The 21,086-nt window shown below is 36.4% G+C and overlaps 1 protein-coding gene and 1 long non-coding RNA gene across 19 annotated transcripts; one reads left to right on the plus strand and one right to left on the minus strand.

Annotated features, from left to right (window-relative positions):
* Window positions 1-1,751: 1,751 nt before the first annotated feature.
* LOC112290737 (AUGMIN subunit 6) lies at window positions 1,752-9,801 on the minus strand. 10 transcript variants are annotated; one of them, XM_024537368.2, is made up of 15 exons: window positions 9,400-9,801; window positions 8,913-9,091; window positions 8,212-8,479; window positions 7,367-7,423; window positions 6,896-6,990; window positions 6,640-6,796; window positions 6,355-6,480; window positions 5,802-5,961; window positions 5,430-5,490; window positions 4,982-5,219; window positions 4,471-4,596; window positions 4,099-4,260; window positions 3,754-3,994; window positions 2,699-3,190; window positions 1,752-2,487 (listed from the first exon to the last, which is right to left on the minus strand). In XM_024537368.2, exons 3-15 carry the CDS (start codon window positions 8,377-8,379, stop codon window positions 2,420-2,422), a joined length of 2,151 nt encoding a protein of 716 aa, XP_024393136.1. In that variant the 5' UTR covers window positions 8,380-8,479; window positions 8,913-9,091; window positions 9,400-9,801; the 3' UTR covers window positions 1,752-2,419. The 10 variants fall into 10 exon arrangements, with proteins under 10 accessions (XP_024393136.1, XP_024393132.1, XP_024393135.1 ...); XM_024537364.2 differs by having other exon boundaries at window positions 8,153-8,479; XM_024537367.2 differs by having other exon boundaries at window positions 8,212-8,527.
* A 206-nt stretch (window positions 9,802-10,007) lies between these two features.
* On the plus strand, window positions 10,008-15,474 carry LOC149987948 (uncharacterized). Of its 9 annotated transcripts, none has more exons than XR_016506080.1 (4): window positions 10,016-11,738; window positions 11,893-12,611; window positions 13,059-14,527; window positions 15,034-15,474. It is a non-coding gene; the product is annotated as an uncharacterized LOC149987948 (long non-coding RNA). The 9 variants fall into 9 exon arrangements; XR_016506084.1 differs by having other exon boundaries at window positions 10,018-11,738; window positions 13,059-13,924; window positions 14,216-15,474; XR_016506083.1 differs by having other exon boundaries at window positions 10,018-11,738; window positions 13,059-13,896; window positions 14,216-15,474.
* The last annotated feature ends 5,612 nt before the right edge of the window (window positions 15,475-21,086 follow it).

Genomic DNA, 21,086 nt, shown 5'->3' on the forward strand with positions numbered 1-21,086 from the left:
TGGTATTTTTTATACTAATGTTTCAAGAGCATATTATTAATAGTCATGTAACATAAATAGTTTTTGTGTTTTATTAAATAAAGGTTTATTTTAGGAATTATTCAAATACAAATATCTGTAATAAAAAATGTTGTTACTTTAAAAATGTTGTTACTTTAAATATGTTGTTATTTTAAAAAATGTTGTTACATATATATATATATATATATATATATATATATACAACTTTTTAAAAACTTACAATATTTTATAATAGAAATTTTTATAACATATGTGTAATAATGCTATTATTTTATTTTTATTTTTTTTATAGTTTCTATATAATTGTTATTTTACAGATAGGCCAATAAATTACTAATAGTGTTATGGTTATCAAAAGTAAAAACATAAATCTTATTACATTAAAAATTTACTAATTGACATTGTACATGCATATTATTGAGGTAATATACTGTAATATTTGTTATATTGAGGAACATGGCAATACTTTACATGAATAAATGGATGCTCATTTTATATGTTTTGTACAATTTTACAATATTTTAAATCTATATAATTTATTTTTTACATAATAAGGACCATAATAAAGTATGATTTAATGGTTAGATTAAAATTTAAAATATGTTTTAAATTCTTAGATTCTACAAAAACACAATATAAATGGGGCACAGATATTTTGGTACCCCCCCTCTCAATCAAGTTGATGACTTTATTAGAACTTCCACAACCTCACCACCTTACCAACAAGTACATTGCTTTGTTACATTATAACCTCACAACATTTCAACCTTGCTTATTTCTCACTTATCCTCACTTCATTTGCATTTCATAAGAGTGTCTTCTTTTGCTTGTTTGACCAAGTAAAATAAGAGTTTGCAATAGGTGTTGGGCAAGTGTAGTGCAAGAATTGTGTTGGTATAGAGAACCTAATGTGAGTGCTTGTAGGAACTCTAATTAGATCATTGATTTAATCATAGAGAGTACCAAAACATTTGTGCCCTATAGATAATACAATAGAGTTTTAAAAATCAAACTTGTGTAGGAAGTATCTTAAAAGTCTACATTTAAAGGTATTGAATTTTATACATATGTAACAAAATAAAGTCTAATAGCATTGATTTTGATATAAACTTGTATGTCAATCAGACTTTGAATCATAATATGTGAGGATTACTTCATTTAAGAATTTACAAATAACATATAGTATACAGCCCATGTAAAAACATTAAATTCAAAATACATTAATTCTCTAGTAAAAGGATGTTATTTACGGAAATATATATAATATGTCTATTTATAATGTTTATTAGAACGCCATTTCCAATATTCTGTAACCAATATTGTGTTGAATAAAGTTACATAAAATTGAATCACAATGAGTAAAAGAAATAATCCGCACATGCAAACAAGCTTACGACCTGTACAATTATCATATTCAGACATTTTCAACCTATAACTAAATTTATTTATCCAGCACTTTTTATTTATTTTTGTTTCATACTTAATTCTTCAATTTCCTACCTAATTCAGGATAAGAGCATTTGCAATAATTAAGAGGAATTTAATCTTTTCAGAAATTGGAGATAGCTACCGTCGTCATGGCAACTGAATTATTCTCAATCTTGTAAGGGCAACTTTTCATACAATGAAAGAGCCAAATTAGTAGTAACTCTCAAGTTTAATTACATATTTGATGACCCCATACACAACTTAATATGATAAATATTCCAGTAAAGTACACATGAGTAATGTTATTTCGAAGCACCATGTGGAATATTCATTTCTGTATGTACCAAGTCATTCTCAAGTCGTGAAGGACTACATTTTCATTCTAAGCGCTGGGTGGCAGCAACTGTAATCAAATCTCGATCACTACATCTTAGATACTAACATCTGTGGCGTCTGGGACGTAGTCATTTTACAATACAAGGGCATCGCATAGCTTACAAGTGGAGATCACTTAATATTGACCACTCCATAATTATGGAAGTGGTTTTAACTGGTGATGAGAGGAAATCACCATCCCTCGTTTTCACAATGGTCCCTCGGCATCAATGAAGCGGATCCTTACATGCGTGACAAGCTTCCATGCGACCCAGGAAACTTGGATTATCATTACTTGCGAAGACTGTGATAAGAACGGTCTGCTACAATGCAATCCAATTAAAGATATGACCGCATTCGAGGCAATATATCGATCGATGAAGCTCACACATGCTTACCAGGTTGCAAAGCTACTAGCAGTAAATTTTTAGTTCCTTGCCATTCCAGAACCGCAGTCTTCATTCTGCACTCGTCCATTTTCAGAAATTTTGATCAACCCAGACAAAAGTCGCGAATGGGATATAAATGGACTACAGTGGCAGTGAAAATAGCAGCAAGTTGGATTCGAGCAGCCGTGGCTGGTTCAAAGCTTTTATCATATTGCACGTGTCTCTCTTCGATCACCGATGCTCATAAAAGCCGAATCCAGATCAGTCATAGGTGCTGCATGAAAACATCAACAGATTAAAATCGGTGTTTTTCAGTAAGAAAAACGTTCAATACAAATTCATGTTTTCAATCGGCTGAATCTATGTCCATGGACTTGCTAAATGTATAAAGAAGAAAGAAGAATTTAGTAAGAAAATTATCGTATGGTCTGGCAAAACAGTCGTCTCCAAACAGAGAAATCTAGAAAGAGACTGAAAGCCCATACCCAAGAGATTATCATATGTTCCGTCAAATGTTCTGTCGAAAGAATTGCAATCCAAGAATAGGGACGGCGATAACGGCTGGAAATCATGAACATGTAATTCTGACGTTCTTTGGGGCAGATCATGTGGGCTCTTCCAACTGCTACGCTCCACATGCTGTCTCCCATTTAATCCCTTCCGCGACATGGGGCTCACGCCTCTCCGCACAAAATTTTGTGGATCTGCTACATATCCATTCTTCTCCTCCACCGTTCTGTCCCGGTTTTCACTGGGAATGAATGTAGGAACATCATCCTTGCCAATGTAGGTTGGTGGCTGGTTAGTGTCCGTGACCACAGAGACTATTTCCCTGCTACTCTTTGCATGCATTTGGAAGGGACTCACAGGAGTAAAATAATGTTCTGTATTAGTAGGCTGCTGTGTTATGTCCCTGACAACAGAGTTAGGCTTCTGAAGAGCAGCTTCAATAACTGCTTGACGCAAAGAGGAGATACCTGCATTCCATGTCTCTCAGATTTAGAAAATATGAACTCTATTTTAGAAAAACTGTAACAAATTTGATGTGGAACAGTGATCACTTCCTCCAGAATGCTTCGTCAAAATTTTCAATAACCATGTCAATAAATCAACACATAGTGTACCTAAAAGCATTTCAATGAGACAACTCATAAACTTGGGATCCATCCCTTCAAAATCCAAATTAGTCCCTCTTTCTGCCTGCATTAATACTCTATTTAATACCATTAGCATTGAAGTACTCAAGGTCTTAAAATGCATTTATTATTTGATGAGTCAATTACTAGTAAGTGATAGAAATCAGCAAAGCATTAGCTGGGTTTTAAGAACAGAAACGCCAATCTCAGTGTTCAGAACTTACACAGAAATGTAGTATCAGAGTTCACCTTAATAAAAATAGGGTGGCTCAACCAAGTAAACATACAAAAGCAACACACAAAGCAACAAGTGCTAATCACAACTGTATTATCTAACTAGCGGAAAATTATCATACCCCTAAAAAAACATCCAAGAATAGATCTCGATAAAAGACATGACGTACCTTCCGTGATCTCACATCCACCATTCCAAACGATACCATTGCTTTCCAATCCCTCTTGTTCTTGCAGCACGTCCAAAGAAGGCATAGATGAAATTCCAGATGCAGCCTTTGAGAATGTCGACACTCCATTAGCACTTGGAGACGTATAAGGAAGCTTCAGTGCTGGGCTAGGAGGTGTAAGCTCTAATGGCATCGCGGAGTTGTTGATAAATTCAAGAGCACTTTGCTCCAAATCTTCCTCCTGCAAAAATAAACCTACTGATGAGCAGAACGAACTGAAGAGCATCTAGGTATAAAACATCTATCTCATCCGAGCGCAATGAAGATCGGGTGGAGGTCAATTACTCTAGAAGTAGCAACCCAATGGCTGGTCTTCGAAGTCACGATTAGAGCATTCTGTGCAGCTCGAGATGCAGCCATAGTATCAGGACCATCGACCCGTTCCCGCAGAGTTGTTATTGCTGCCTCCATCCCTGGCATCGATGCTTCCAACTGGTTCTTGAGGGACTGATTCAGGAACACAAAACAGTAAAATAAGCTTACAAGATTTTTTGGAATAAGAAAAACCCGTTATAGATTATGGACATATACACTGAATTATCACATTTATCCTTTTCATGTGGAGTATGACCAACAAATGAAACTGTCATCATCCATAAAGCGTAAATTTTTCAAAACCTGTACTGGTACTACATAGACATGAAATGTGGGACTTACCCGGAGACTTGAAAAGTGTTGTTTGTGCTCCCCCAAAGTTGTACGAAGACTGTGCACATGGACGCTTTCTTCCCCATGTGTAGATTCCATCATAAGCTCCGGTCCTGCTCCATTGTTTGATCTGGCCTTCAACACCAAACCGGACAGAATAATTCCCAACAAAACCCTCAGATACATCAACGAAAGTATTTTGAAGTATTTTCTAATCTGAACAGCGATATAATTTTTTAAGTTTAGTTTTTCAGTCAAATCATCCGCAACAATAACATGCTCGACAGCCTCTACCAACTACATAGAAAAGAGTTAAGCACAAGTCACCACTGAAGAGCTCCAACAATCCATATCTTCAAAGTTCATTTACCAGAATTCTCTATCAGTGGAAAGAACGACACTTCATGGAGATAAGATTATACATACAATCTCACAAATGACCAGGGAACAGAAGAAGAAGGAAAAAATGAATTCAAATATAAAAAAAAAAACAATAAATGCACATAGATACAGTTCTTACCAAGCGAAGCGTTTGTTTATGAACGGTCTGCAATGCGTGAGTCCAGCGACGCAGGATCTCGCCCACATCCACGGGAGGTGGAGTTTTAGTAGACTTATCATCTTCTGTTGATACACCAACCTCAAATCTAGGTCGTTGGCTGTCATAATCAGCAGTTGAACAGGAGGACGACTCCACCGGCAAATTAACAGATCCAAGGTCCACTGCAGCTCGCAAGACAGCTCCATCGATCCGGTACCTACAGAAAGAATTGGATTAGCATAATAGGATAATGTAACATGTAAAAAGTAGCTTCGTAACGTCTGCATGGTTTCCCTTCCAGTCTATGTACATTGAAATAAAATTGTAAATTACAGTTTTCTAAAAACAATCACAAAACACAAAAAACAAAACAAAATATAAAGGCCATTGGAGAATGATTATTCACACACCAATGAGGGTATAGTACCTATGTTCCCGACGAGCAATGAGGTCCTCAATGGGCCCAGAAGCTAATTCTGCCACTCTCTCTGGAAAAAATCATACGAAGTGAGTAGACTTCAGAAAGGCTTTCCGAAGTGTATCACATGCCATAGGATCTAGAGAGGACCTTCAGTTGGACAACTGTAACCAGACATAGAATACTAATTCAATTTTCGAATCATGCACTGTTATTTATTCGAAAAAAAATGTTCGAACAAAGCCTTTATAGTAACAAGAGAAATACGTCACCCTCACTGGGTATCATGCGCTCGACTTCGAAGTGACATTCAAATATTTGTAAGAGCAACACCACCTTCGACTTCTCCTGATTTGTCTTGAGAAGTTTTGATAACCATACCTGAATGTGATAAAATGCCTTTCCATAGCTGAGAGGCTCTTATAACAGGACCTGCACTAATTGACGTAACAAACCCTTCTGTGTCACTCACAGCTGAATCATCTGATACATTGGGGTAACTTGATTCTTGTAATTTTTCCAGTTCTTGATGTTGAAATGCCTGCAATCCAAACAATAAATTACATGAAAGGTTATCTCCACATTAAAGGCCTGCTCATGAGAAGATGCAGTAACTATAGATAGTGAGCTTACTGCAGATTTGGGTCAGAACTAAGAAAAAGAATGCACTCAGACGCAAATCAAAGGAAGCACCCATTAGTGTAAAAGATCCGAAATGCAACAGAAATAAAGTTGGTTAAAGTAGCAACCAACAGAGAGAAAAATAGCACTGCAGTAATACAGTCCTGAACGTATGGGATGCACAGCTCTCCTTGCAAGATATCTGAACTGATTAATGCCACAAGTGTAAAATATTCATAACATTTGATCAAAATGCTTCAGTACAACTGTTCACTTCACTCTTCCACAGCATGACTGTTAATTAGGCATGCACCTCTTCTGCGCACAAAGCCCGATACTCAGCTGTCATATCATGAGCCAAATTGGACCAGCTTGTCTGCCTTTCCACAGCTTGAGTCGCTCCTTTCATGAATCGCTTACGTTCCAAGGCGATCCGAGCCTGTAGTCCAAGATGTACCAAGCATGAAGAAATACGTATTTACTTGAATTACAATTCTAAGATGGCGAATGATTCGAGCAGTCAGCTACTCAACAGACGAATGGATAGCAATACGATTATTATTTTCATTCATTTAAAATATCTCATCGTTAATTGTACCTTGGTAACAGCGAGCAGAGAAACCGGACGAGTGTTTGGACAAACGAGTTCGGTCAGGGAGGCTGGTAATGGATTTGAAGCTACATCTGCTGGGAATGTTCGTCGATGAACCTCCCGTAACGCATGAGCTGATAGATGCCACAAAAGCTCCACAAATCTGCAAAACAACGCCATGCTTATCACCCATTGTGCTCGATAAGACATAAGCGTACATGTATTCTGACATGATAGACTTCAAAAGTACGTGATAATACACCTTTGACCACAGCAAGTAGCTAGAGAAGAGACACGGGAGTTGCTTCGAGGTAGAGCTCCTTGGCTTTCCAGTTCATTGATTAGACCCTGAACCACCTGCATCAAGGCACTAACGTCAATCAAGACTTGCAATGTAAGTCCAACAGAAAGTGGCCACTAGAAATTAGTTTATTCTACTTAAATCACGAATGAACTTTCAATGCATTGACTAATATGTAGAAGAAGCCATAACTGGACACTGCAATCGTTACATGAAAATAGCAAGGAGAAACACAAAGAGCGAGAATCAATCAAATGACATTTAAAATACACAATACACTTCAACGAAATACCAGTTGTAGTTCTGATAGTAGACGTTATACAAGGGAAACCGTTATCGTTGCTTATCCCGGGATAGACTAACCAAAAATGATTTTTAATTCCAGAGCATTTGCTAGCCGACACAGGAAAAAAAAAGAACTTGACAGCTTACTTTGCGGAAATCGCGAGATTGAGCCGCATCAAAAATAGGCCACACTCCAGCAAAGTCCTGTCAATGGTACGAAGATTCGCAAACCACAATCAGTGCCATATATATTGAACTCACAATCCACATAAACATTTAAAATTCACCAATTTGATAGGAAGCAGATCCCAACAGAAACTCAGCATATCTCAAAGAGTCAAGAAAGCATGGAGAATTTTAAAAAGACAAAAGCGTAAACATCAATCCTTTTGTGTTAATTTCAAGGCATTTCTTATGTATTACCCAACAAGATTTGTACAGCAATTTCATACATGTTTCTTCTGTCAACAACATAACAAAACCCTAAACCTACCAGACACGAATACGAGGAAAACAAAAGTGAACATATCACGTCCATGCAACTCAGGCATAAAGGCCAAGTCAATTACTACCATCGAGATTCACTCTTAGGAGGGGCTTGGATAGAAAACATTTTAATCAACTGCCAGATTTTTTGCATTGAAACCAAAAATCCACACAACACCCAGATACTAGACTTTTACATATAGTACGAGTTTTATATCCTTCTGAATTATGGCATATTCTCACATATCTGAATTTAGTTGAAGATAATACAGCTCAATTCTTACAAATAAGCCAGAAGATAGAGCAAAGATATACGCATAGCGAACTGTTGCACATGTAAGATTTCAGAATGAACATATAAACAGCCTATGAGAAACAAAGTAATGAAGCCAGAAATCAAAGACGACAAAACATGAATTAAAATAAAATAAAATAAAATAAAATAACCTTAGCGGAAAGGTTTGGACCCCTCAATGCGCACATGAGGAAGTGGAGAAGTGCTTCACCGAGACGAGGATTAGAGTGCCTGAACAGGCCAGCACGCATACCAGCTCCCGGCCCAAGCACATTAGGATCAAGTCCAAGGAGGAGACAGTTCGTATATAATGCTGCCTCCACATCTCCTTCTCTCTCCTTCTCTTTCTCCCTCTCACGTTCCCGGTCCCGATCAGCATTTTCTTTCTCTCGTTCCCTGTCTTTCTCTTTGAGTAGAGCGTCCATTTTCTCTATATAACTACCCTAATCACTCTTCAGCGGAGAAACCTTGCAGTGTGCCTGCAAGAACTGTATCTTGAGTCCTTTCTTTAATTTAAAGCAAAAAACCTGCAATCGAGACCAAAAATTTGATTGCTCGTAAAATAAGTCCCCAAATGTATCTTGTATACAACCCTACCAGAAAATACCATATTACAAATTAATACGAAGGCAGCTTCTCTGACGCAAAAACCCTCACGATCAGGACAGTAATTTCTCAGCTTCACACACCGCTTGAAGCCCCTCAAATTCGAGCTCGAGTCAAGATCTGGACTTCTCATAGTCCACTGTGGCAAAACAGAAGCTATCAAAGCTAGACCAAGGAGTACGTCGCTCTGTTCTAATGCTAGAACCTAGCACCTAGCTGAAATGCTACTTCAGAAGGAAATAAACTCGTTGTAGCCCTAAAGAAAGCTAACGAGTTATGCTGAAATCGATTTCTCTCGAAGCGAACCTGCTCGTCGACATCCAAGTCAGCAAGCGACCTCCCTTTGTGCACAGAAAACGCACTTCTCCAGAAACCGGTGCATCCAAACAAATCAGATACAAAATGAGTCTGATAAAACTCTCTCCGCGTGCCAAAACTCCAAAACATGAGCCCTTCTCCTCCGCTACAACCAAAGCATCAATCACCTATTCCAGTACAACCCAACCAAATCCAACATCATCTTCCTCTTCCTCGACTTCAGTAACACCAGCAGCATATCACATCACAATTACACAAACTACCATGCCAACTCTCCAGCTCTCTCTCTCTTTTTCTCTCAAATACACACACGCACACAAACGCATTCCCACGCAAGAGCTGGAGCCACCACTGTTGATCGCTACGTGATCCACTACCCTTGCCTCAGTACCATCGACACTTCATCAAACGCGACACGCACTCCAATCTCCCGGCAAAGATCAAACAAAGCACACTCGGTTCCCTGAGACTCCACCTGAAGCCTGGCAAGCGAGCTTCGTAGAGCAGCTGAATTGAAGGGAACATGACAGTTGGAAGGCCGCCTGGGAAAGTGATAGACCCAGAGCACTTATGCTCGGGACTGTCCACATAGCATCATACATCGTCGTCGAGCATTGATGGATACAGACAATGAGTGAGCGAGTGAGAGGCGATGCTTTGAAGACGATAACGACGAGGATGGGAAGAAGCTCAGCTCAGCCCCTGCCCTGCCCTCTCTGCCTGCTGCCTGCCCTGCCTGCTGCCTATCTGCCTGCCTGCCTCCCTGCCGTGCCTGCGGCAAAGGAAAGAGAGCCGCAGCAAAACCTCCGTGATGGAGAGAAAGTCGAATTATGAACGCAAAATACCGAAGGCAACAACAACAACGCCGAAGCCCAGGGCCCAAGTGAAAGGGGATCTTGAGGTCACCCATTCAAATTTCGCTCCCTCCCCTGTGTCCACCGATTGGATGAGATGCCATTGCCACGTCGACACTTGAAAAATCTCGTTCGTTCCCTATAGCCCCCCGGGAACCGTTCCTCTGTTCTCGTAGCCGGTTATTACACCCACCATAAAGTTTTTTATAACCTCTTTTTGTCTTGTAACAAGGAACTTTGCGTTTCCGTTACAAGAGTACACGGCCCTAAACCAATATTCAGTTGATTTTATTCAAGTTCTCTGATTGCAAATGATTGGAGTCAATAACGGTTGAAGTGATCACTTCGTATTACATTACAGACTTTACACGGATTTATCGTTTTGGTTTCATGTTGTAATGGCGAAAAGAAGGTTTCGACGTCTCGGTTTGCTAACATTTGTCCTTTCGGGAAGAAGTGGCTCGATTCATTTATCTCCTGGCTTGAAATATTAAGGATTATATTTTATTTATATTTGTATTTGCTTATTTTCTCTAGGAATGTGAACATTCGATCAATGTTTGATGCATCGTCGTGCAGAATTGAACCTGTAATTCAGTCCAGATTAGTGGCTCAGCATGTTCTCTATTCATTACAACATATATCTAAACGTGGATGAATATATATATAAATATATTTACACAGCTTATTGTTCCCTTTCTTAAATTGTGAGTGGCTTTTTTATACACCTGAGATTTTGAAGAAAACATTTAAACAATCACCCCAGGTAATCAATGTCGATTCATTCATGTGCAGAGGCGGGGTAATATTCATGTGATGAAAGAGGCAATTGATAAAGACAACAGTTAAATTACTCAACATATCCCTGACACTTCCTGTTCAAGAAGGCTGGATGAAAGCAGTTCCCAAGCAGTATGTTGTGTCCTGTCACGGGCCATTAGAGCCTTTTGTCCTGTCATTTGTTTTGATAAATCTAATTTCAGCCCAAGGTCTGATTTCGTAAACCCTAAATTAGAGCACGAGATGTCCATATAAAGGCAAGAATGGCGGACATCAGTAGACAATGATCTGAGAGCACCGAGAATATTTCATCAAAAAATAGGAACGACAACTTACGCGCTGACGCAATCTTTCTTCAATTGAGCCTTTTGGGGTTACAGTACATACACGAACGCTGCTCTTGGAAACGAAGCCAAGAATTCAGGAGTCTTTTGACATACAAATCGATATTTCATGAATTTGTGACTTGCTGTGATCCTATGATTCAAGACACACCAGTTCCTATCGATGTCTGTGCAAACTACTATACTGCATCATACCAAGAGAAACATGTTAGTATGAACAAGAGCAGTAGCATCTCCCGCCTCTACTATGGACAGTGTCAGCATTCCTCAATTCAAAATTCAGTTTCACGTGTTCGATTGATTCGGTAGCGTAATCGAGTTGACTTGAACCAGATTCTCTCACAGAAACTCAGAGAGCATGCAAATTTGCCTCGATTCTAGGCTCAACCGCCATGTTAGAAGATATCGGATTCTGTGTCTTCCACACGAATTGAACCAGCCATTAGGGCGAGTTGAGGAAGCGTGCCTACGATGGGCGGGAAAATCTCGAGGGGTTGGAGACGGGGTTAAAGCAGATGCGCTTGGAGAGGCGTGCAGCTTGTGCTGCGTGGATAGAGGGAATGTCAATCACAGCGGAACGGAGATGAGGGCGGAATGGTAGCTTAAGCTTCTTCGGCAATGGGAGAGACTTTCCCTTTTGGTGACGAAAGAGATCTAGAGCGGACGCTGCTCGCTTCCCAAGGAGTTTGTTCTTAATGACGCTTTCTTCGTTCTCCCGTTTACTTGGAGGATTGGACTCAAATTTCAAAGTTGAAAAGATATCCTGGTGGCTAGTCCCCGAAGAGATTGATGCTCTTGTTGGGTCGAATGTAGACCCGCGCTCGGATTCCCGATTGGTACGATCGACGAATTTTTTCTTCTCTCGCTTCATGTCATCAATCCATTTATCTAGACAACTTTGGATGTACTTCGGCTTCTTCGACCGATCAATTTTGGGTTGTGTGATTGTCCGTTGTGTAGGTCTAATTTGTTCGCGCCATGGTTCAACAGGTGAATGATCGAGTTCAGACTCTGGGTGGGGTTCATCCCAGAAGTTAAAACACTTTTCTGATGTAAAGTCTTCAAAGAATTTGGGATCCAATCGCAAAGCAGGCCCACACAGAGGAGGGTTAGAAGCGATGTGTTCATCACTCGGTGGACGATCACCGAGTAGATCCAATCCAAGAATACGGTCAGGAGGAGAGCAAAACAAGTCTCCGTGCTCGCTGTTTGCGAGGCCATCAGAGATGTCTAGGTCAAAGTCACCATATTCGTCAAAAGCTGGTGAGAGAGAAGGGAAAATGTCCTGATGTGTTTCTTCCGAATGCATGGTACTTCCTGGCCATTGTTCTTCCGTTAGTCTTCCATTGTCGTAATGTAATTTGAACAGCTTCAAGCTTTCCTTAGGCACCCCAAAGTCTTGAAGAGATCTTGCCATATCATCGTGCGACCAGAGCACAAACTTTGAAAGAGGAACACCGAGGCAGAGGATGGCGTGTGCGGTCAATGGATTAATCGAGGGAAATTGATCAAGAAACAGTTCGCCATCGGTCATGCATTCTGGCATCGGGAATGAATATGGTTTCTTAGCCTCCTGCCGAACTCTTTCAATGCACGTCAAGACGAGATCTTCAGTACACTGCGGATTGCCCGACACGAAGCAGTGCACTTGCATACCAAACCCCGCAGCAGCTTCGGCCAACTTTGGTGTGCTTCTGAGGACAGACGAGGTGAATGCTGGTTCTCCTTCAAAAATCTGCAACATGTGACTTGTTTAACATGAATGGAAGACCGAGAAAAAATTGCGTACCACATCTACACTAAAGTTATTTTCTGATTCATGCAGCTGATGCGTTCGGAATCACGTGAAACATTTATTTAATCTGTAGTCATAATGGTTTTTCCTTTTTTGGCACAAGCCACGAACTTGTGAGTAGTGATGATTAGTTGTTGTGCTGGAACTTGTTGAACAGTTAAGAATAATGTTGAGCACTGTTAACATCTCCAGTGCATTAAATGAAGCGGCAGAACAGCTCACCACGAAGCAATTTTCGAAAGAGTAGCTCATGGCCTTCATGTGACAGTTGATAATGATGGCATCAATAAAGGCAGAAATTTCCTTGAAAGCGTGACCGGAATTTTTCCTCCAATTAATCTTCATTGTCGCTGCTGTGTAGACTATCAAGCATGTTGATGGGCTTAGAAATAGATCGACGGGAAGAAGGTGTTCTCTTTCCACAATTTGCAGTTGTTCGTTCTCAAGCGCGAGAATTCTCTGATAGGAACTTCTCCTCTGCAGAAGAACAGGCCCATTTGGTTGCGTGGTATTTGCAACTACTATAAGAAGAAGTTTATTGTTCATTACCTTCGTTTCTTGTGATCCTATGCATTTCTTGAAACTTAATCCCTCAGTTGTTGGGTGACTTGAAGGTGTCGTAGGTGTCGTGTGAGGCGGTTCTGTGAATGCCGTGGGGATGATTTCAGAGGCAGGTGGAGAAAATGATGTGGATCCTCTTAGTCGATTTATTGTCTCTGCACCATGACACGATCTATCTTGCCTTTCGTATTGTTGTTCAAGTACATGCTCACTCGCATTCTGCTTTAGTTAGGCACAGATTTCATCGAGTTGTTAAGGTCATAGTTTGTTAATGGTTATGCAAGCGCTGCGCGTTACAAACCTAGATCAGCAAGTCAACAACAGCGATAGGTTTAAGCTTATTTATTTTGTTGCGTTATCTCATGGCATTAAAGCGTGCTGCAATTTTCTTACACATACTTGGAAGTGCAACATGTACCTGGAGGATTTGAGAATTATTTTTATGACTGGTGTCTCCCATATGAGCATGCTTTCCGTTCATGACTGATGAATCCTTGACACCTTTGACGACGCCGATATTGAAAGAGTGCAACTCAGAACCAGTTGAGCACGTGGTTTTCTCGTCTGATATTGTCGAATGATCTGAATTGTCGTGATCTGGGACTGTGCAGGGAGATCCCTTACCCGTGAACTTTAAGGTCGTCCCTGAAGCTCCCATTTCAATTGGTACTTGATGCTCTTGACGTATTTTATCATTTTTTGGTTTAGCATCAGAAGGCATCGAATTCTTAAGAAAGGAATCATCTGAACTAGTTAAATCCACGAAGTCCACGAATCTCGATGCAACATTCGCGTCCGAAATATCATGAGACCGATGTTCTGGGCTTGGAATTTGCTCAAATCGGTCAACTTTTATGAGCTCCAGCTTCTTAGACATTTTTTGGAGCCTGAAACTTACTCCCATTGTCTCTACATTTGAAACCATGCTCACCTCTTCCATCATGTTCTCCCTCACAGAAACAGAGTGAGGACCATTCTGTGGATCAGGAGGCTGCTTTTTTATTTGAAGTTCTGGAGCATATTCCTCACTCATGGGAGCTATGGAACCGACGCTGTCCAGCAGGCATGCAAGGTCGTTGAGAACCTCAGGATCATTAGGCTTCTGATTTCTGACTATAGGTATAGAACAAGGCTCCACATCGTGCGAATCCGGAAATTCAGAAAAGTTCCACATTTCACAGCCGTTAGAAGAACGTATCTGAGAAATCGTTTTCACAAGCTTGTCATCTGCTTCCAAGTTGGTCTGGCCTCCCGCATCTTCGAGCACAAGTAAGGATTTCTGTAAATGTTCTTCCTTAGTGGGAAGGAGTGGGTCGGAGATTGACGCAGATTCGAAGTCCATCACCTGTACACGCACAGGATACAATGGAGATATATGTGCTTAAATTCGACCTTGAGTCAGCCTCTAAATCTAATCACGCCAAATCAAATTGATTGCAAGCACACTTTCTGAACTAGAGATTAATTCGGCAATCGAGGGTGATTTGTAATGTAGATCCTCGAAAGGACTCTCATGAGCATAAATAGATTCCATTAGAACAATCAGTAATTACTCCACAAGCAACTGATAAATACGCATGCACGAGTGCATCGAGAACTCCAGAAATAAACTGCATTTCTTGCATCGTTTCCTGGTCAGGTTGTGGAAAAACAGCATGTAGTTTTTGATTGAAAGTCTGGGGTAAACCTTCAGTTTCGTAAAATCATCCGCTGCTTTGTCCACAGGCGAGGTTAAGTTTATCAAGGTCTTATTAATTTGTTCTTTTGTTTTGCAGGGTAGTTCTTCCACGTCGAGCTTGATCTCTTGCTCTAGTCGACACTCGCTTCCTGAATCATTCGTGGAGGTATCGTTTTCAAACCAGGCACATGTTTCCACAGGTCGAATTGGACCGTCACCGAAACCACAAACGCAACATGCTAGTGGTTTTGGGAGAAGTAGCAAAATTAGCTTTTCTCCTATCCATGTCGGATATGATATATCGAGGTCCATCGTCGGATTATTCTTAATATCTATCACTTGCATATACTTTATAAGCACTTCGAGGGCCCAGGTAATCCTACCAGACCTCTCGACGTTAGCATTGCAGTCAAATATTCCAATAGAGGAGGGCAGATCATCAGGTATAGGTAGGACAATTAAGTGACGGCTCTTTTCTGTCAGATCGGAAGAATGTATGGAGTGGTTCAATCCAGGACATCTAAACTTCATCCTTGCCATAGCTGTGTATGACCAGCCGCGACTGAGGATTGTTTGTTCGTTCAGTGTTCTTTAAGTTTTTCTAGGTACGCTCTCATTCACAGATCATAGTTGCTCGGAATTCATGAAGACGCTGGAGCTTGGATTGAACATGTGGATTCGCTCAGACTCAACAACTACATAAGTCAGGGCTGATCACGACAACGCCTGTGCGCGTGCAAATCTGCATCTGCGCCAGGAAAAAGAGCACTAAGAAAATGCCTAAGTCTACAAGTTTTGTAAGTCGCCACTGCGTTTATTCATTCTGGCACCGACCTGTTCCACGCTATTCTTTCACAATTTACGACCTGTATAAGCTTCAAGTCTAATCACTGCAATTATCTTGTCAAGAGTAAAATGAACATCACTTTTAGCCAATCATACAAGTAACCAATCAAGGATTATTTCTTGGTCCACAACACATGCTCTTAACTAAAAACAGAAAAAAGCAACGAAACAGTCGTACCGTGGATTCGGAGTCTCGAAGTATACTCTCCTCGTCGGTTGAACAATGCACGCTTCCGACAACCACGCACTATAATCACGTCAAGGAAATCACAGTTGATACCGCTAAAACATCGATTTCATATTCCATCACCACGAATCCATAACTAATGCTCCAAAAGACATAAGGTCGTCGGGGCTGTGTTTCTCGGACAAGTTCGCTAAAAGTAATCAAAGAAACGGTCAAGAAAACAAATGTCGAAAGCTGTGATCGCTAAGCTCCTTGATCCGTAAACAAGGATGCAGGAAATGCATGCGAGAGCAACAGCACCCGAGAGAAGGGGTGAGCAATATCCAGTGACGTGTCACCGGATTCCAGTGCCCGGCCCCGTTTGAAAATTTAAAAATCAGCTTTAATGAAACAATGCCACATTTTTCATGCATAGAATAAGGGTATTGATATCAAGAGGCATATGATGTTTTTGTTTGTTTTTTTGTTTGTTTATTTGTTTGTTTCTTTTTTCCTGTTCTTCCATTTGATTTCCAGTTTATCAAAATTTATTGGATTTCATCTAAATCATGCTTCAATAAATTTCAGTTTTATTCTTTGTTAATTTTTTTTTTTAATAGTTTAATTTTTCTACTTTTTCTGAATTTTTTATTTTGAATATGTTTTTTTTAAAGGTGATGTTGAGTTTAAGTAAATAAATTTTATTGTAAGTGATTTTATTTTAGTACTATATAGGAACTATTTAAAGATGATAACATTTTGATATATTTGTCTATCTTTTCTATGTATCTATAATAATAAATATTATTAATATATTTAAATGATCATATAAATGAATAAAAAAGTTTTTCAATCTTCATATATGGTTAGTGCATGTTATAGTCAATCTTATTAAAGCCAACTTTGGATTATAACCAATTTATTTTATAAGTCCCAATCTACACTATTTGCACTATGCTATACTACATAATCAATAGTTTCTTTGGTCCCAAGTGCTTGTTATATATATATGTATATATATATATATATATATATATATATAGATATAGATATACATATATGTTTATTAATTTCTTTAATTTTATTTTTAATATATAGCTCATTTTTTGGAGGACTTCTTTAAGTTTTTAAAATTTTTAATTAAGTTAAATAAATTCAAGCAAATAATATCTTAAAACATTTTTTTTCAAGAAGAGTTAATTTATTTTTAAAATTTTATTAAATAATTTAATAATATATTTTATTTTATTTTTACATAATTTTATGATTTTTAATTTTTTAAATATTTATACCTATTAAATATGATCATCAAAATTTCATTAATAAGTTCTATCTATGTAAATGAATCTATTTTTAGAAGAAAATTATGATAAAAATAATTAATTCAATATATATGTATATATATATATATATATATATATATATATATATATATATATATGTGTGTGTGTGTGTGTGTGTGTATTTATATATAAAAAATAAAAAAACACAAGAAATTAATGAAAAATAACTTCAAAATGTAAAGTTATATAGAGACAATAAAATCATATGCTATAATTTAAAACAAAATAGAATGTAATATTCATACTTCTAGTGGACATGTATACAATCCTTTGCAATCATTAGAAGCTAATCCAAATAATAAGTCTTAGTATTCAAAAGCCAAGAATTTAAATGTTCCAAAGTATAGTATCAAAAAACAATTGACATAATGTTATGTAACTATGAATTACACAATTCATTTGTATACAATATTCAAACTCAATATAATAGTACATAAGAGAGATTTTTATTCTATAAGAAAAATTATATAAAAAATATAGAGGTGATGTATTCAAAGTACCTTTTTACATAGATTTTAAATTTATTCTTTGTTCAAACTATACTTCAAACATAATGCTTGATATTCTCAATATATTTTGTTTGGTGTTACTACTTCTACTTGAATATATAAATCTTTAAGTAATCTTCTTAACTATGTAATGTCTTTGGCACCTTCAAAAAAAATACAATATTGTGCTATAATTGTGGGTTAGATAATAGTACTTTGTGATTTGGGACTCTAGTCAAGAGTTGAATTACCAAGCATATATAGAAGACTTAAGATAGATCTTCTTGAATCAATATCATGTCTTCAATTAGCATCAATATAAGTAAAAATGTACTCAAGTTTTCTTTTTGAATAATGAATTCTTAGATTATTTTTTCCTTTTAAATATCTCAAAATGAATATTCTAGCTTTTTAATGAGGTTTTTGTGGTGATGTTCAATACAAACTTATATTACTAACTATAAAACTAGTATCAAAACTTTCAATATTTGATAAATTCAAAAGACTTCCAATAAGTTTTTTGTACTTAGGTTTCATCAATTAATTCGCTTTTAATTTATTCTGGAATTACATATCTTCATCTATTAAAGTTACACAATGATTAAAATTTTATATTCCAAAACTATTAAGAATAAAATTTACATAATTTTTCTAATGAAGAGTTATTCTATGTTTTGAATGTTTAAACTCTACACCTAAATAATTTTGAATTTTTTTCTTACTTGTTATTTTAAAGTCTAATTGTAATCTCTTTTCAACTTCTAATATTTCTTTTGTATCATTTTTTGTGATTATTAAATCATCTACATATAGAATTAAAAATATATATAAATTTTTATGGTAACAAATGTAGAGATTAGGATTTGCATTTGACTTTTTTAATCTAATCTTTTGCAAATATTTGTCAATTCTTCTATACTAAGCTTGAGAAGATTTTTAAAGGCCATATAAAACTTGTTTGAGTTTGCAAACCTTCTTGTTATTTATGTGTTCTTCAAAACCATATAAAGTTTTTATATATACTTCTTTTTATAATACACCATTTAAAAATATAGTTTTGATATTGTATTGTTTTATTTGCCATTGATGAGATCCAACTAATTTGGTAATTGTTCTAATTTTTTTTTTTTTTTTTTATGATAGGAATGAAGGTTTCAAAGTCTTTTTCCTCTTATTGTTCAAAGCCTCAAGCAACCAATTAAGCCTTATATTTCTTAAGATTTTCTTCAACTCTTGTCTTCTTTTTAAAAATCTATTTATATGTTATAGGCTTCTTTTCAATTAGTAAGTCACATAATTTCTACATTATTTATTTATTTATTTTATTCTTTGAGTTTCTTATTCAATATTTTTATATTTTCTATTTTATTTGCTTCAAAATAGTCTCATATAATTTAAAGAATATTTTAAAATAGTTCCCACTAAATCAATATGATTTATTTGTAGAACTTTTATTAGATTTGTTGAAGCTTTCTTTAAGAAATTTCTTCCTATATTGGTAAACAATATTATAAGCTTTGTATACTTCTTTAGCAACAATTTCAATAGGAGTTAATATTTTTATTTTTTTATTTATATAGAGTTGTTTTAATCTTGAATATGCTAAATGTCCAAATCTATTATTCCATAGCTCTGATTTCTTTATAATAATAGAGCTAATTTTTGTTGTGGTTTAGTTGATATTATATAAATCATTTTTAGTTTTTCAAAATCCAAGAAAAATAACACTTTGTATCATAAAATATACATTTTTATTATAATACTTACTTATATAATATAAATAGATAAAAGTAAGTAAAAGTATATTAATTTCATAATAACTTTTAGAAAAGCTTTCTAGAAGCTTTGTAGATGTAATTTCACTTTTATACATGTATATAGGTTATTAATAGGTTAAAAACTTGGCCAATAAATTAGCTATATATTATATGTATTGAAAGCTTGTGGTATAAACTAATAATGTGGCGCACATTTATTTGCTTCTAATTTAGTTTGAAGGGTCTCTAATTTTCTTATCTTCTGACAATTGAATAAGTGAGATTTCTATTATCAATTTCACTTAATCTATTATCAATTTTGATCAAAATCTCTCTTTGTCCAGATATGTTATGTGGTTCTATTCCAACAATTATAATTTTATGAAATTATATTGTTGATTTAAGAGGTCTCAAAGTATACTTGTTGCTTGTTACATATTGCAAGGCTCCATTGTCAAGATACCAATTAAAGTCTTATTTTCTCTTTTTCATGGTTTTGGTAAAATTTACTTAACTTCTTTAAATGTTTCTTCTTGTTCACAATTTAATGAAGTATCTTTAAGTTTAACAATTCTAATTGTAGATTTATTAACATTTAGTAGTAACTTTCTAAAACTATAATCTTTGGCCATATTGTTTGGTTTTTCATAGACATAGCAATAGATTAAATGTGCGTCTTTTTCAAAACAAAAGTTCTTTTGAATTCTTTGTTCTATGGAAAAATGTAGTCTTCTTCTTCAAAATAAATAATTTGTCTTTTGTCTTGTATACCTTGTGTTGAATTTTTAGCTAAAATTTTGTATAGATAAAAGCCTCACTTTCAGAACTATCAATTATATTTGGTCCTACTTGTAGTCTATGAGCTTTTGATATGAGTTTTGATAGTACTTTCTCAAAGCTTAGAAACTAATTTGTTGAAGTTAAAATTAATATTAAACTATTAAATGAGAAAGAAAAGCTATTCAAGATAATTTGCACAAGATTCTTAGTTGGAATTTTTTTACCAAGTGCTTCAAGCCAATTCTTGATTTCTTATAATATCCTTAAAAATTCATCCACAAAGATAAAGTTTTAAAACTTCATTGTAGATAATACATAGTTAAGATTGAGTTCCATAATAAGGACTTCACTTTCATATTCTTGTTTTAATACCATCCATGCATTTGTAAGGTCTTCATACTCTATCACTATATCTACAAGATAATCTTTTATATCAAATGTTAGTATTTTTATAGCCTTCATGTTTATCTCATATACTTAAATCTTTGATAATATATGCCTATGGTATGAACATGGATATATTGTTGGTATGAGCTTTTTAATGGTGAAATCCTAAAGACTTTCAATTCACAAGAAAGTCTTCATCTTCAAGCTCTATATATAATAGTTATCCTCTCTAATTAATTTATTGGCCTTGCCAACTTGTAGAGAGTCACTAGACATTTTTTAATCCTCAACAAATACTTATCAACTTTGTATGCTCAATGTAATTGCTTTCAAGCAACTATAAGGTAATTATGACAAATTCTTTATTCTTCTTTTGATATCAT

Source organism: Physcomitrium patens, chromosome 13, assembly GCF_059467195.1.
Source record: "Physcomitrium patens ecotype Gransden chromosome 13, ASM5946719v1, whole genome shotgun sequence".
Classification (NCBI taxonomy): Eukaryota; Viridiplantae; Streptophyta; class Bryopsida; order Funariales; family Funariaceae; genus Physcomitrium; species Physcomitrium patens.